Raw genomic sequence first — 11854 nt, 5'->3', positions numbered from 1 at the left:
TCCCACCCTAAAGTAAAGTTTTCTAACATGGAGTTAGATGAATGAATGAACATCAGCGCTTTGATAGATCAGTTATATTTCAGCATGTTATTGTTCTGAAACACCAGAGGAGAGAAAACAGGACTGTAAACCCGTAGAGGGTTTTCAGGACAGAACGGATCCGGTTCATGAGTACGACATCTCTGAACCTAACAGACCAAATATGACCAAACTGGTTTTAAAGGGTCGACATCCTTTCTGCTCTAATTGCAGTTGGATTGCAGTTGAGGATGAACTACAGTCACATTGTTCCTGAGCTGTTCATGAACCACAGCTGGACCTGTCTGATCCAGATCCACATCTGACAGAGACAGAGGTGTGTGAAGAGAGCAGAGAGATGATGGGCAGCAGGATGTAGAGGACCAGAGTCCCAGACTGATGGGGGGGGGGGCTCCGACAGGAGGCGTTCAGGAGTTCTGGGAAACAAAGCTCAGCTCCCTCCGACTCTTCCTTTACCTCCCTGCCATCCGTCTTTGCACCTCCAGGCCCCACTGAGACTGAGCTTCAGTCAGACTTTTAAAGGTCCACACGGTCTGCATCTGAACTGTGACTAATGTGGCCTAAAAGTGGAGAAAGGGGTTAAAGGTCATGTGACTCGTCAAAAGCACAGATGGTGCCAGTCTTTGTAGGACGGAGTCCTCCCTGTCAGAAATATTGTCACTGACTGGTTAGGTTTTTTCCATTGGGGGTATTTGTTGACCCTGATCGGTCAGTTTGGTGTTTACCAAACCAGACTAACAAGTCTGAATACATAAAAATAAAACCAGCTCACCCAGGATCACAGACACTCCGCAATACCTGGACCAGGTCTTGTGAAGACCAACTGAGGCTGCCAATGTGTGTCCGCTGAACTCCACCTCAGCGTGTGACCAGGACTGGACTAAATCCTGAGTCACTCTACTCCCCAGGAACTCCAGATCACTAAAGTGAAATTTGGGCGTGAAGAAGAAACTGCTCATTCAGGTGACATCATCATTTGATGACAAAAACATTGAGACTGAAATAACCAAGTTCATTATCATTACTTCTCAAAAGTAAAGACAGCTTAAGTCTCACATGTTTCCAGATAGTTTCTTGTGTTTCTACATAATGATTTCTGTGTCACCTTATGAGCCTCAGTCCAGTGTTTGACTTTTAGCTCAGTGTTTGTTCTCCACCAACTATAGTTGCTAGATGGTCCAGTATGTTATTAAGGCATGAGGTCTCATCAGGTCTCCACAGCAATCTATCTCTATGCTGCTTGCATCATGCTGTTTTTTCACACCTGTAATTGAGCCTCAGGTGGGAAAGGTTCAGCTCCCTGAGAATCACAACACAAACAAAGTCTGTTGTGAAGACACCCAGCTGAGATGTGAATGTGCAGAGGGACGTCACACCTCTGAACTCCAACAAGGCCAAGATCAAAAGTCTAATCCAACAACCAGGTCTGCGGTCCACATGAAACTCCTGGAGCTAGTCTAGATCACCTGGACCTGGACTTTGGGTCTGGAAGGTGAACCCAGAGCTGAAGAGCCTTAAACCTTCATTCTATCTACTGACCACTAGGGGGGACTCCACTGGTTGGAAGAAGAGGTAAGATTGTATTGAAGTCTATGGGAAATTGTCTCATTACACTGAGGACAAAGATGAAAAACCTTTTCAGTATTTAAAAACTTTATTTAACTATATACAAGCGCACAGCTGACCTCTGACATTCACCACCCAGACTGAAGGATTGTGGGAAATGTGTGAAGGCTCACAGGTCAGACTGACAAATGGAACAACATACAGTCAAACAGGTTTAAACTGTGATGGCTGTAAAAACTGTTGTGTTTAAGGTTGTCTAAAAACTGTAAAATGTGTTTATAAATAAATACGCTGTTTCCATAGCAACAGTGAAAATTGTCTTAAAGACTGTTTACATTAAAAGAGTTAGTCAAAAGCTTCAGGGATTATTCAGTCATTATGATTGGCTGAAGGACATCCTAAGCTCCTCCGCCCTCAGGCTACGGTCCAATCGCTCTGTCTCAGACTCCAGAACAGATGGGATTGGACGCTGTGTGACAGTGGCCAGCGAATCACTGAGGTCGTGTCGCAGAGATAGCAGCCATTGGTTGTTTCTGGAGGACTGCTGGATAAACTCCGTCCTCTGCTGCTGACCCACAGCCAATGAGAGACGGAGCCCACTCACCTGAGGAGAAGATATGACGACATCATCAGCATCCACCTGACAAAACACCTGAAAATCTTCTTCAGTAGTGCTCTCACCTGGTCCTCCAGCTCCCTCACTTGGCTCCTGAGTTGCTCTTCTTCTGTGGTGTTTGTGGAGTCCTAAACAAACAGAGGGCTTTACACACACATGCACACACACGCACACACACACACACACACACGTACTTGTGTGTCAGTATCTCACCTGAGATCTGCTGTCAATCAGCTGCTGCCTGAGACTCAAACGCTCGTCCTCCATCTGAAAAAACCAGAAACAACACACATCATTGTGATTGTGTGGGTGTTTGTACATACCTGCCTCAGTGTGTGTGTGTGTGTGTGTGTGTGTGTGTGTGTGTGTGTGTGTGTGTACCTGTCTCAGTGTGTCTCTCAGTGTGTTTCTGTCCTTCTTCAGTTTTTCTTTCTGGTTTTCCAGCTGAGAGTTTTTCTTGTTCAGTCTTTTCTGTTCCAGCTCCAGTTCAGCAACACAACGCTGCAGGACCAGGAGTCTGACTGCAACAGCCTGCTGCACACAGACACACACATACAAAGGTCACACTATTGTGTGTGTTCTCTCTCCAGGGTTGTGCAAAAAAAAAAAGAAAAAAGTATCCAGAGAATCCTGGATGCATTATTTCTGTTGTTCAGTAAGAAAAACTTGATACATTTTTGTGACTGCTGTACACCAGGTCACGTTTGTATTCAGGGAAAACCGATATAATGATGAACTATCAAACTGAAACAATATTGAATTGAGTCAAAGAGAATCAGGAGATCTGTGATGACACTAACACTGAACTGAAACATCAGCCAATCAGAGGCACACTGACCTCGCCCAGGTTCGACTCCACCCCTGAGCTCTGCTCCTGTTGGTGGGCTCTCTCTCTGTAGCCAATCATAGCTGCCTCAGTTTGCTCCAAAGCCAATCGGACTCGATCCCTGTCTCTCTCCAGCTCCTGTGTCCTCTGAGTCAGAGTGTACACCTGACACAAACCACACAACAACAACAACCACAACCATCATCATCAGGGCACTGCAGTGAAAACAGAGTAAACAGTCCAACTGTTCAGTCTTGGTCACCTCGGCCTTTCTCTGTCTCAGCAGCTTCCTCATCTCCTCCTGCTCCCCCTCCTCCTCTTCCTCCTCTTCTTCTTCCTCCTCCTTAGGAAATGATAAAATATCTACTCTTTAGAATCATCAGGAGTTTTCTCCAGGTGAAGTATTTTCTGTGAAACACTCACTTCTTTCTTCCAGCTGTCCATCCTTTGGTCTGTCCTCTGTGTCCGTCTGTCCTCCTTCCTCCGGTTCACTCTATCAGCAGTCAGTGAGGAGATCTGTGTTTTCTGTTCGTTCAACATGGCTGTGACCTGACTCAGCTCGACCCGGCTCTCCTGCACCTCCCTCTCTCTCTCCTCCACCTTGGTTCTCCACTCCTTCTCCACCTCCTCCTGCTTCTCTGTCAGTGTCTGTATTTCTGTCAACAGGTCTCTCAGCTTCAACTCCTGCTCCTTTTCCATCTGTTCCATTCTTCTCTTCCACTGCTCCTGTACCTCTTCCCTCTCCTCCTCCCCCTTCTCCTTCTCCCCCCGAGCCTCCTCTAGCTCCTCCATCACTTTCTTCCTCTCCTCCTCCTTCCTCTCCTTCTCCTGCCGCTCCTCCTGGAGTTCCTCCATCAGCTCTTTCCTGCTCCTCTCCAGGACCTTGGTCCTTGCTCGCAGCTCCTCCAGCTCCTCCTCCCTGACCATCTTCAGGTTCTCTTCTCTGATCTTGTGCACCTCCTCCTTCTTCTCCTCCAGGATGCTCCTCAGACGTTCCCCCTCTGTATGGCTCTCCTGAACAGCCCAAAGTGGGAGTAATGAATGCTAAAAGAACGGTTGACTACTCAGGGTTTGGTTATTTTAGCTTAGAATAAGGGCATAAAAGCTGTGGAAGTGTAAAGACTGGCAACTGAAACAGCAGTTAGCTTAGCATTCAGACTGTAAAAGGTGAAGTGATGAAGGTGTGTTTTGTGGTCTCTGGTGTTTCAGTGGTGATGTGATGTTTGTGATGACCCGGTCAGTCATTACAGGTGAGGAAGAGTAACGCAGACAGTCGTCATGGAGACAAATTAGAAGGAGGCTCTGACACAAATCATACAGGAAGGTGTGACACCTGCAGGAGGAGCTTCAGGTTGGTCATCTCCTCCAGCGCGGCCCTCAGACCTTCCTTCACCTGCTGCTTCTCCTCGTCCTTCTCCTTCACCTCCTGCCTTGCTCGCTCCCTGCTCCTCCTCAGCTCCGAGACCTGGAACACAGAGACGCAGCTGAAGACCAGAACCTGGGTGTCCATAATCTTTGGTTCTGCAAGGTTGGTACCTGGCTCTGCAGGGAGCTGAGGTTGGCTGTCATCATCTCAACACTCTTCTGCAATCCACCCAGCTCCTCCTGCACCTCCTCCCTTTTCCTCCGCTCCCTCTGCCCCTCTTCTCTCCTTTTCATGAGCTCCTGCTGTACCTCTGTTTTCTGCCTTTGTTCCTCTCGTACCTCCTCTCTGAGAGCAGACAGCTTCCTCTCACTCCTTCTCAGCTCCTCCTGGACTTCGCACTGCTTCCTCCACTTCTCATGGGTCTCGCCTTTCCTCTTTTGCTCCTTCTTAACCTCGTCCCTGAGGGCTGTTAGCTCCTCCTGTGTCCTCTTCAGGTGTTCTAGCGCCTCCTCTTTGCCCCTATGTTCCCTTGTTGCCTCCTCTTTCAGTAGAGACACCTCTTCTGACCTCCTCTTCAGCTCCTCCTCCAGCTCTCTGAGGCTGGACCTCCCCCTCTCCTCCCTCAGGAGGTGCTGATCTCTCTCAGCTTCCACCTGTCTCTCTCCCTCCTCTTTTGCCTTTTTCAGTTCATCTTCCAGCCTCCTTGTCTCCTCCTCTCTACTCCTTATATTCTCCCTCTGTTGCTCCATTCCTTTCTCCTTCTCCCTCAGTTTATCCTCCAGGGTCCTTTTCTCCTCCTTCACCCTCCTTTGCTCCTCCTGCTCTCCCTCTCGCTGCGCCTGCATTACCTTCAACCTCTTCTCCAGCCTCCTGTTCTCCTCCTCTGTCCTCCTCAGTTCCTCTTTTTGTTCCTTCCCTTCTTTTCTCATCTCCTCCCATCTGTCCCCTAGCCTCCTGCTCTCCTCCCTGGCTCTCCTCAGCACCTCCCTCTCCTCCTCCCTCTCTCCCTCCACCTCCTTCAGTTTCTCTTCCAGTCTCCTCTTCCCCTCCCCCTCCTCCATCAGCTGGATGTCTAGCCTCCTCCTTTCCTCCTCTGTTCTCCTCTGGGCCTCTCTCACCTCCCCCACCTCCTCCTCCCTCTCCTCCAGGGATGCTTTCAGCTGCTGCACCTCCTCCTCTCGTTTCCTCAGCAGATGGCTGATCTTTGTCTCTTCCCTTGTGCTCCTATCTGCCTTCTCCTGCCACTCTTTCAGCTCCTCCTCCAGCCTGTTGCTGGTGTCCTCCCTCTGCCTGGCTCTCCTTCTTGCTGCCTCTCTCTCTGCCTGCGCCTCCAGCAGTTCTCTGGTCTGGAGGGAGATCCTATCGTCTTTTTCTCCCCCTTCTCTCCTCTCTTTCTCTAGGAGAGCCCTGGTTTCTCTGAGCAGCACCTCCAGCTGCTGCTCCCTCACCTCCTGCTGCTTCAGTTTCTGACTTACCTCCTGCTGCTCTCCGACTCTCCCCTCCTCCCGCTCCTCAGCCAGTCTCAGCTGCTCCTTCAGCTCCTCAACCTCCTCTTCCCTGTCCCTCAAAGCATTAATATGACGCTCCAGGCTCTGCTCCTTCCGCTGCAGCTCCTCCTTCATCTCCTCACACTCCTCCTTGGCCACGTTTAGCCTCACCATCAGCAGCTCCACCGCCCCCACCTGCTCCTTCAGCCTCATCATCAGCTCCTCCTCAACTTCCTCCTTTTCTTTTTGCAGTCTCTGCTTCTGTGTCTTCTCCTCCTCCATCTCTCTCTCTACCTCCTCCACTCTGCTTCTCAGTTGCTCCACCTCCTCCTCCCTCCTCTCATTTTTTTCATCCTGCAGTTTCTCATTTTTTCTCCTCTCCTTGTCTAGTTGGGAGATATCTTTCATCAGTGTGCTCATCTCAACCTCCAGTTCCTCCACCCTTGTCCTCCATCTCTCCACCTCCTCCTCCCTTTCTTCTTTGTCTCTTTCTATTCTCTCCAGACGGTCATAGAGCGCCTCCATCTCTCTGTCCCTCTGCATCTCCTCCTCCCTGCTCCTTTCCTCCCTTTTCATCTCCTCTTCTCTGCACCTCACCACCATCTCCTTCACATCCCTCTCCGCATGTTGTACTCTCTCCTTCATGTGGCTGATTTTCACCTCCCTCTCTGTCACCTCCTCCCTCAGTCTCTCCATCTCCCTCTGCCTCTCCTCCTTTTCTTCCATCAGTCCCTCTTTGCGCCTCCTTAGCACCTCCACCTCTCCGTCCCTCGTTCCCAGCTCTTTGCTCAGAGCCTCCCTCTCTCTTTGCCAGACATCCTTCTCCTTCCTCCTCTCCTCCTCCTGCTCCTCCCTCCTCCTGTGCAGCTTTTCCACCTCCTCCTTCAATGCCTCCTTCTCCTCCTCACTCCTCTCCCTCCTGGCTGTCATTTGGTCCAGTTCTCCTCTCAGACACTCGATCTCTCCTTCAGGACAACAACAGTTTTTAAACAGATGTGACCACACAAACCCACAGACACACACACAGACACACACTGACCTTGCAGGGTGACCTTCACCTGCTGCACAGTGTGAATGTGTGTGTTAAGTTGACATCTGTCCACCTCAGCCTGAGACAGCTGCTGCTGCTGTGTCCTGAGCTGCTGGTGGAGCGACACTGACAGAGAGCTGAGGACAGAGAGAAAGCTGACTGATCAAAAAATCTGGCGGCAGCAGTTTAAGCTATTACATCAGTCAGTGAGGTCCGTCTCATCTTCTCCTCACCTCCTCAGATGAGTTCCCTACCTGAGCTCCTGCAGCTCCCCCTCCAGCTGTTCTCTGCATCTCAGCAGACTGTCCTTCTCCTCCTGCAGCCTCCTCCTGTCTCTGTGCTGCTCCTCCAGTTTTCTGTCTCGCCTTCTCACCTCCTCAGCCGCCTGCCTCAGCTGCTCCTGCGCCTCCTTCAGGTCACGGCACACTGAGGCATGCTGGGAGGACAGCTGAGGACCATACATACATCAGGCAGGCCTACAGGTGTCACTGTGTCACATGGTAATAGTTCAGTCCTCCTCCCCACCTCCTTCTGCTGTCGTCCATCCCTCTCTCTCTCCTCCGTTAGGAGAACTAGCTCTCTCTCCTTGTCCTCCATTATTCTCTCCATCTCTTGCTCTCTTTCTCTCAGCTGATGCACAACGTCAGCCTCTGTCTCCCTCTGAGCTCTGAACACGACACAAAACAATAATAAACATTTTGTGTTCTGCTTTAAAGGGGTTACAGCCTGGATTACAGGTATATATTCAGGATTAATTCTGGATTAGTAATTTTTGTGTCAGGTGTAAACATCCACCCGTGAAATAGAGACTCACCTGAGCAGGTTACAGTCCATGTTGAGGGTCTTGACTTCTCTCTCCAGAGAGATGACCTCTGAGCTCAGAGCCTGCAGCTGCGATTGGCTGTCTGATAGCTCACACTCCAGCTGCAGACAGACATGAATACCGGTCAGGGAGACAGAGACAGAGACAGACCATCAGAGGGATAAAGCGATCAGTGAAACCTGCAGCATCTGTTTATTCAGTTCTCTCTTGTCTGACACCAGAGCTGAGTTCAGGGCAGCCATCTTGTTCAGAGCATCACGTCCCTCATCCATGTCTCGCTTCAAAAGACATTCAGCGGTGGACAGACGCATGACGCTGTCCCTGGACTGAAGGGAAAGAAAACAGACATTCATGTCTCAGACTGTAGTGACATCATCACTGGTCTGGTGATGTCAAGGAACTAGTTCTGATGTCATTCGTCCTGTTCCAGTTGTCCAACTGACAGAATCCCTGTTTTCCTTTTCCCTGTTTCCTTATTCCCTGTATCAGGACCAGAATGTATACATGATGTTGTGTTGTTGTGTAGTTTGGGTGTGATACATAAACCCATGTGAACATGTGTTGTGAACCTGCTGCAGGGCTTCTCTGGCATCAGCTGCTTCTTCTTCTGCTCTCTGTTTATCCAGCTGCTCTCTCTCCAGAGCCCCCTACAGGAAGTCAGGAGAATAAAGACAGGAAGTCAAGAGAAGAGGGACAAGATGCAGACACTCACTCCTGGTCTGTCTTTGACCTTCAGAGTCTGGATATCCAGGCGGCGCAGTGAGTCTCTCTCCATCAGCTGGATGTTCTCCATCAGCTCAGTCTGAACTCTGAAACAAACGACAGCAGCCAATCACTCAGATCTGAGTCAGTGTGTCAGGACAGTTCAGTGTACTGGATTACTCTGGGACTGTCCAGTAGATCACAGCAAATTAGACTAGATTACAGTCGATCACCTGTCTCTGTGTGTCTCTGTCTCCAGCTGTCTGTTTCTCTCCTCCTCTCTGTCTCTCTCTCTCCTTAATTTGTTGTTCTCTTTCTTCACCTCCTCCTCCCGTCTCTCCACCTCCTCCACCTGCAGACGGAGCGAAGACGACACCTCTCTCTCTCTGTCCACACAGACACCTGACGTTTACACATGGCTCCACATGACATGACTGTGTGTAGCTGTGTGTGCAGTCCTGTGTGTTGTCCCGTATGTAGTTGTGTGGGTACCTGCTCAGAATATCCAGAGTGTGTGTGAGCTCTTGCTGAGTCTGCTGTGTGTGTGTTTGCAGGTGCTGGCTGTCGTCATTCAGCTGTTTCAGTTGTAGCTGCAAAGCTGCGTTCTCCTCGCCAAGACGCCGCAGAGAAAGCTCCGCCCCCTGGAACACACACACACCTGATGAATCTGAAACTCCATGACCTCTGACCTGCACTAGAAGGATCCTGGTCTGACCTGCAGCTCCTCCTGTCTGCACTGCAGGGCACTCTCCGTCTGAGACAGGACAGACAGCAACGAGGACAGGTCCAGACTGAGGACGCTGTCCGAGGACACACAGACAGACCGGCTGCTGCTACTCAGGACTCTGGACTGGACAAAACACAACACATTAAAGGTGGAGTCCTGGACTAGTCCTGACGACTGAAGACTGTGTTGATTGGTCCAGCCTGTTGCGTCAGAATCATGCAGAGCTGTGATTGGTGGATCAGACTCACCAGTCTGATCACTGCCTGACTGACAGACTGCAGCCTCCTCTCTGTTTCTCTGTGTCTCTCATCCTCTCTCTCTCTCTCTTCCCTCTGATTGAGCTCCACCTGCAGTGAGCGAGTGAGCTCCACAATACTAGGAGAAACAGAGAGAGAGGGGGAGGTCCTGGTCTGATCCTCAGGTGAAGGCGTGGTGGAGGCGTCAGCACTTACCGCTCCTTCAGCTGTGACACCTCAGCCTCCTTCTTCTCCTGCTCCTCCCCTCTGTGCTCCAGCTCAGCCAATGAGAAGCTGCCTAGAGTTGAAGAGGAGACAGGAGGAGGCACTAAGGACGAGGACTCCTCAAGAGGGAAGGCCAGGGTGGAGGAGAGAGGAGGAGGAGGAAGGTCTGAGAGGAGAACAGGAGGGGGCCCAGAGGAGGAGGAGAGTTTGATGGAATGACCAATGAGGCGGAGGGAGGAGGAGACAGAGTCACAGCTGGACAGCAGGGAGGAAGAGAGACGAGAAAACTCCGCCCTCAACTGCCACAGATCCCTGCAAACAGAAAGGTCGGCCGACTTACACCTGATTGGTGGACTTACAGCCGGCCAGTCAGCTTACAGCTGACTGGTCGATGTGTAGATGAACTCGTTGAGGACCAACCTGTCTGCAGCCGTCTTCACATTGTGACAGTGACGTCTCAGAGCGACCACAGACCTCCAGACCGACAACAACCGAGCCTGCTGCTGACACACCTGACCTGACCGACACTACAGACACACACACACGCACACAATTTCAGATTAAGCATTAAAACTAAGGAGACTTCACAACTAAGGAGTAAAAGAATGAAGTATGCAGACCTCCTTATCTCTCAGCCAATCAGATTCCCTCTGCTCTGCATCCTCTACAGCTCTTGTCCAATCAGCTGTCAGCTTCTGGAGGTTCTCCTGTAAGACCTGGTTGGTCTGCTCTGATTGGCTGAGCTGCTCCCGCAGGAGAGTGTTAGTCTTCGACAGACTGCTGGCCCTGGAGACACATACAGGTGAGACACACACACACACACACACACACACACACACACACACACACACACACACACACACACACACACACACACACACACACACACACACACACACACACACACACACACACACACACACACACACACACCTCTGCTGTTCCTCTTCCAGTCTGATGAGGGCGTTCTCCAGAGAGCCACTGTGTTCATTTCTGATCCTCCGCTACACAAAAGAAACAACAGCACAAATACATCAGAACCAGTACTGTACTGCACTACAACTACTGTAACAGCGTCATTGTAGTTGTGTAGTGGTTTGAGTATAATTGTTGTCATCAGTATCTGACCTCAGTATTGATCAGCTGTTTGTGTTCGTCCTGCAGCTGAAGCTCCAAAGACTGACACCGATCTCTGTACTCCATCACCTGCAACAGACACACAGTACACACACAGTACACATACAGTACACATACAGTACTCACTGTACTACACACAGTACCTTGTTCTGCAGTCGGTGCACCAGCAGCGCCTGTCTGGCCTCCCTTTCTCTCCCCTCCCGCACCCTCCTCCTCCACTCCCTCTGCTCCCCCTCCACCCTCCACCCAGAGAGGGCGAGAGGGGGACACACTGACTCGGAAAGCTGGGGAGGGGTTAAAAGTTAGATTGAACCTGCTGAATACATGACCTCCCCCTTTCATTCAGAGCCCTCCTCACCCTCTCATTCAGAGCTCTGCTCCTTGACTCCAGTTCCTCCCTCTCTGCTCGACTCTCTGCCAGCTCCTCCTCCAGTCGACAAACCTCCTGTTTAAGCCCCGCCTTCTCCTGCTGCCAGCCAATCAGCAGCTCCGTCTCCATGCTGACAGACAGACACGCACCATGATAAACTTTTAAATTCATATCGGATCAAAACTGATCCGATCAGAATCCGACAAACACAGACAAAAGCACAACTACACACACACAGGTAAACAAGTAAGCAGGTGAACAGATGAACAACAGCTGCAAGTGCAGCAGGTGCAGCTGACCGAATCAGAACCGGTGTATTAACGGTAACTGTCGGTTCAAGCAGCAGCATGTTAGCTTGTTAGCATGCTAGCGGACACAAACGAACTTCTTATCTGAGGCCGCAGTGCCGGCGGTGACGTCAGGGCCACAGGTGAACGCCTGAGGTGACGTTCAGACGCACGAGCCGCCGGTTCTCCCGCTGACACCGACGGAAACTCCGGAGAAGCCGATTCAAATCGGGACCTGGACCTTCGACCCGGAAAAGAATCACAGCAGCACCGCCGGAAGCTGCCGGAGCGCCACACAGCGACGTCTTCCGGTTGGAGGCATTCAGAATAAACTCCCTCTGTCCCCCCCCCCCCCCCCCCCGGTTATTCTTCGGAACACCGGAGGACGTTCTCAGTCTTTATTAAATTTATTTATTC

At 50.8% G+C, this 11854-nt stretch overlaps 1 protein-coding gene across 1 annotated transcript; it reads right to left on the bottom strand.

The window, feature by feature from the left end:
- Positions 1–1709: 1709 nt before the first annotated feature.
- Positions 1710–11673, bottom strand: LOC115062060 (trichohyalin). The gene is made up of 30 exons (XM_029530680.1): positions 11536–11673; positions 11139–11280; positions 10924–11064; positions 10772–10849; positions 10577–10647; positions 10264–10429; positions 10064–10170; positions 9635–9955; positions 9431–9557; positions 9171–9305; positions 8948–9096; positions 8689–8841; positions 8484–8562; positions 8323–8400; positions 7933–8079; positions 7745–7854; positions 7456–7597; positions 7185–7378; positions 6940–7067; positions 5491–6865; positions 4584–5412; positions 4381–4512; positions 3822–4061; positions 3471–3791; positions 3310–3390; positions 3060–3212; positions 2603–2755; positions 2435–2488; positions 2287–2349; positions 1710–2209 (listed from the first exon to the last, which is right to left on the bottom strand). The coding sequence occupies exons 2-30, from the start codon at positions 11277–11279 to the stop codon at positions 1982–1984; spliced, it is 6096 nt and encodes a 2031-aa protein (XP_029386540.1). The 5' UTR covers position 11280; positions 11536–11673; the 3' UTR covers positions 1710–1981.
- Positions 11674–11854: the final 181 nt, after the last annotated feature.

The sequence above is a fragment of the Echeneis naucrates genome, chromosome 21 (assembly GCF_900963305.1).
Source record: "Echeneis naucrates chromosome 21, fEcheNa1.1, whole genome shotgun sequence".
Taxonomy (NCBI): domain Eukaryota; kingdom Metazoa; phylum Chordata; class Actinopteri; order Carangiformes; family Echeneidae; genus Echeneis; species Echeneis naucrates.
Note: the sequence above shows the minus strand (reverse complement) of the source record. Positions and strands in the feature narration are given on the sequence as shown.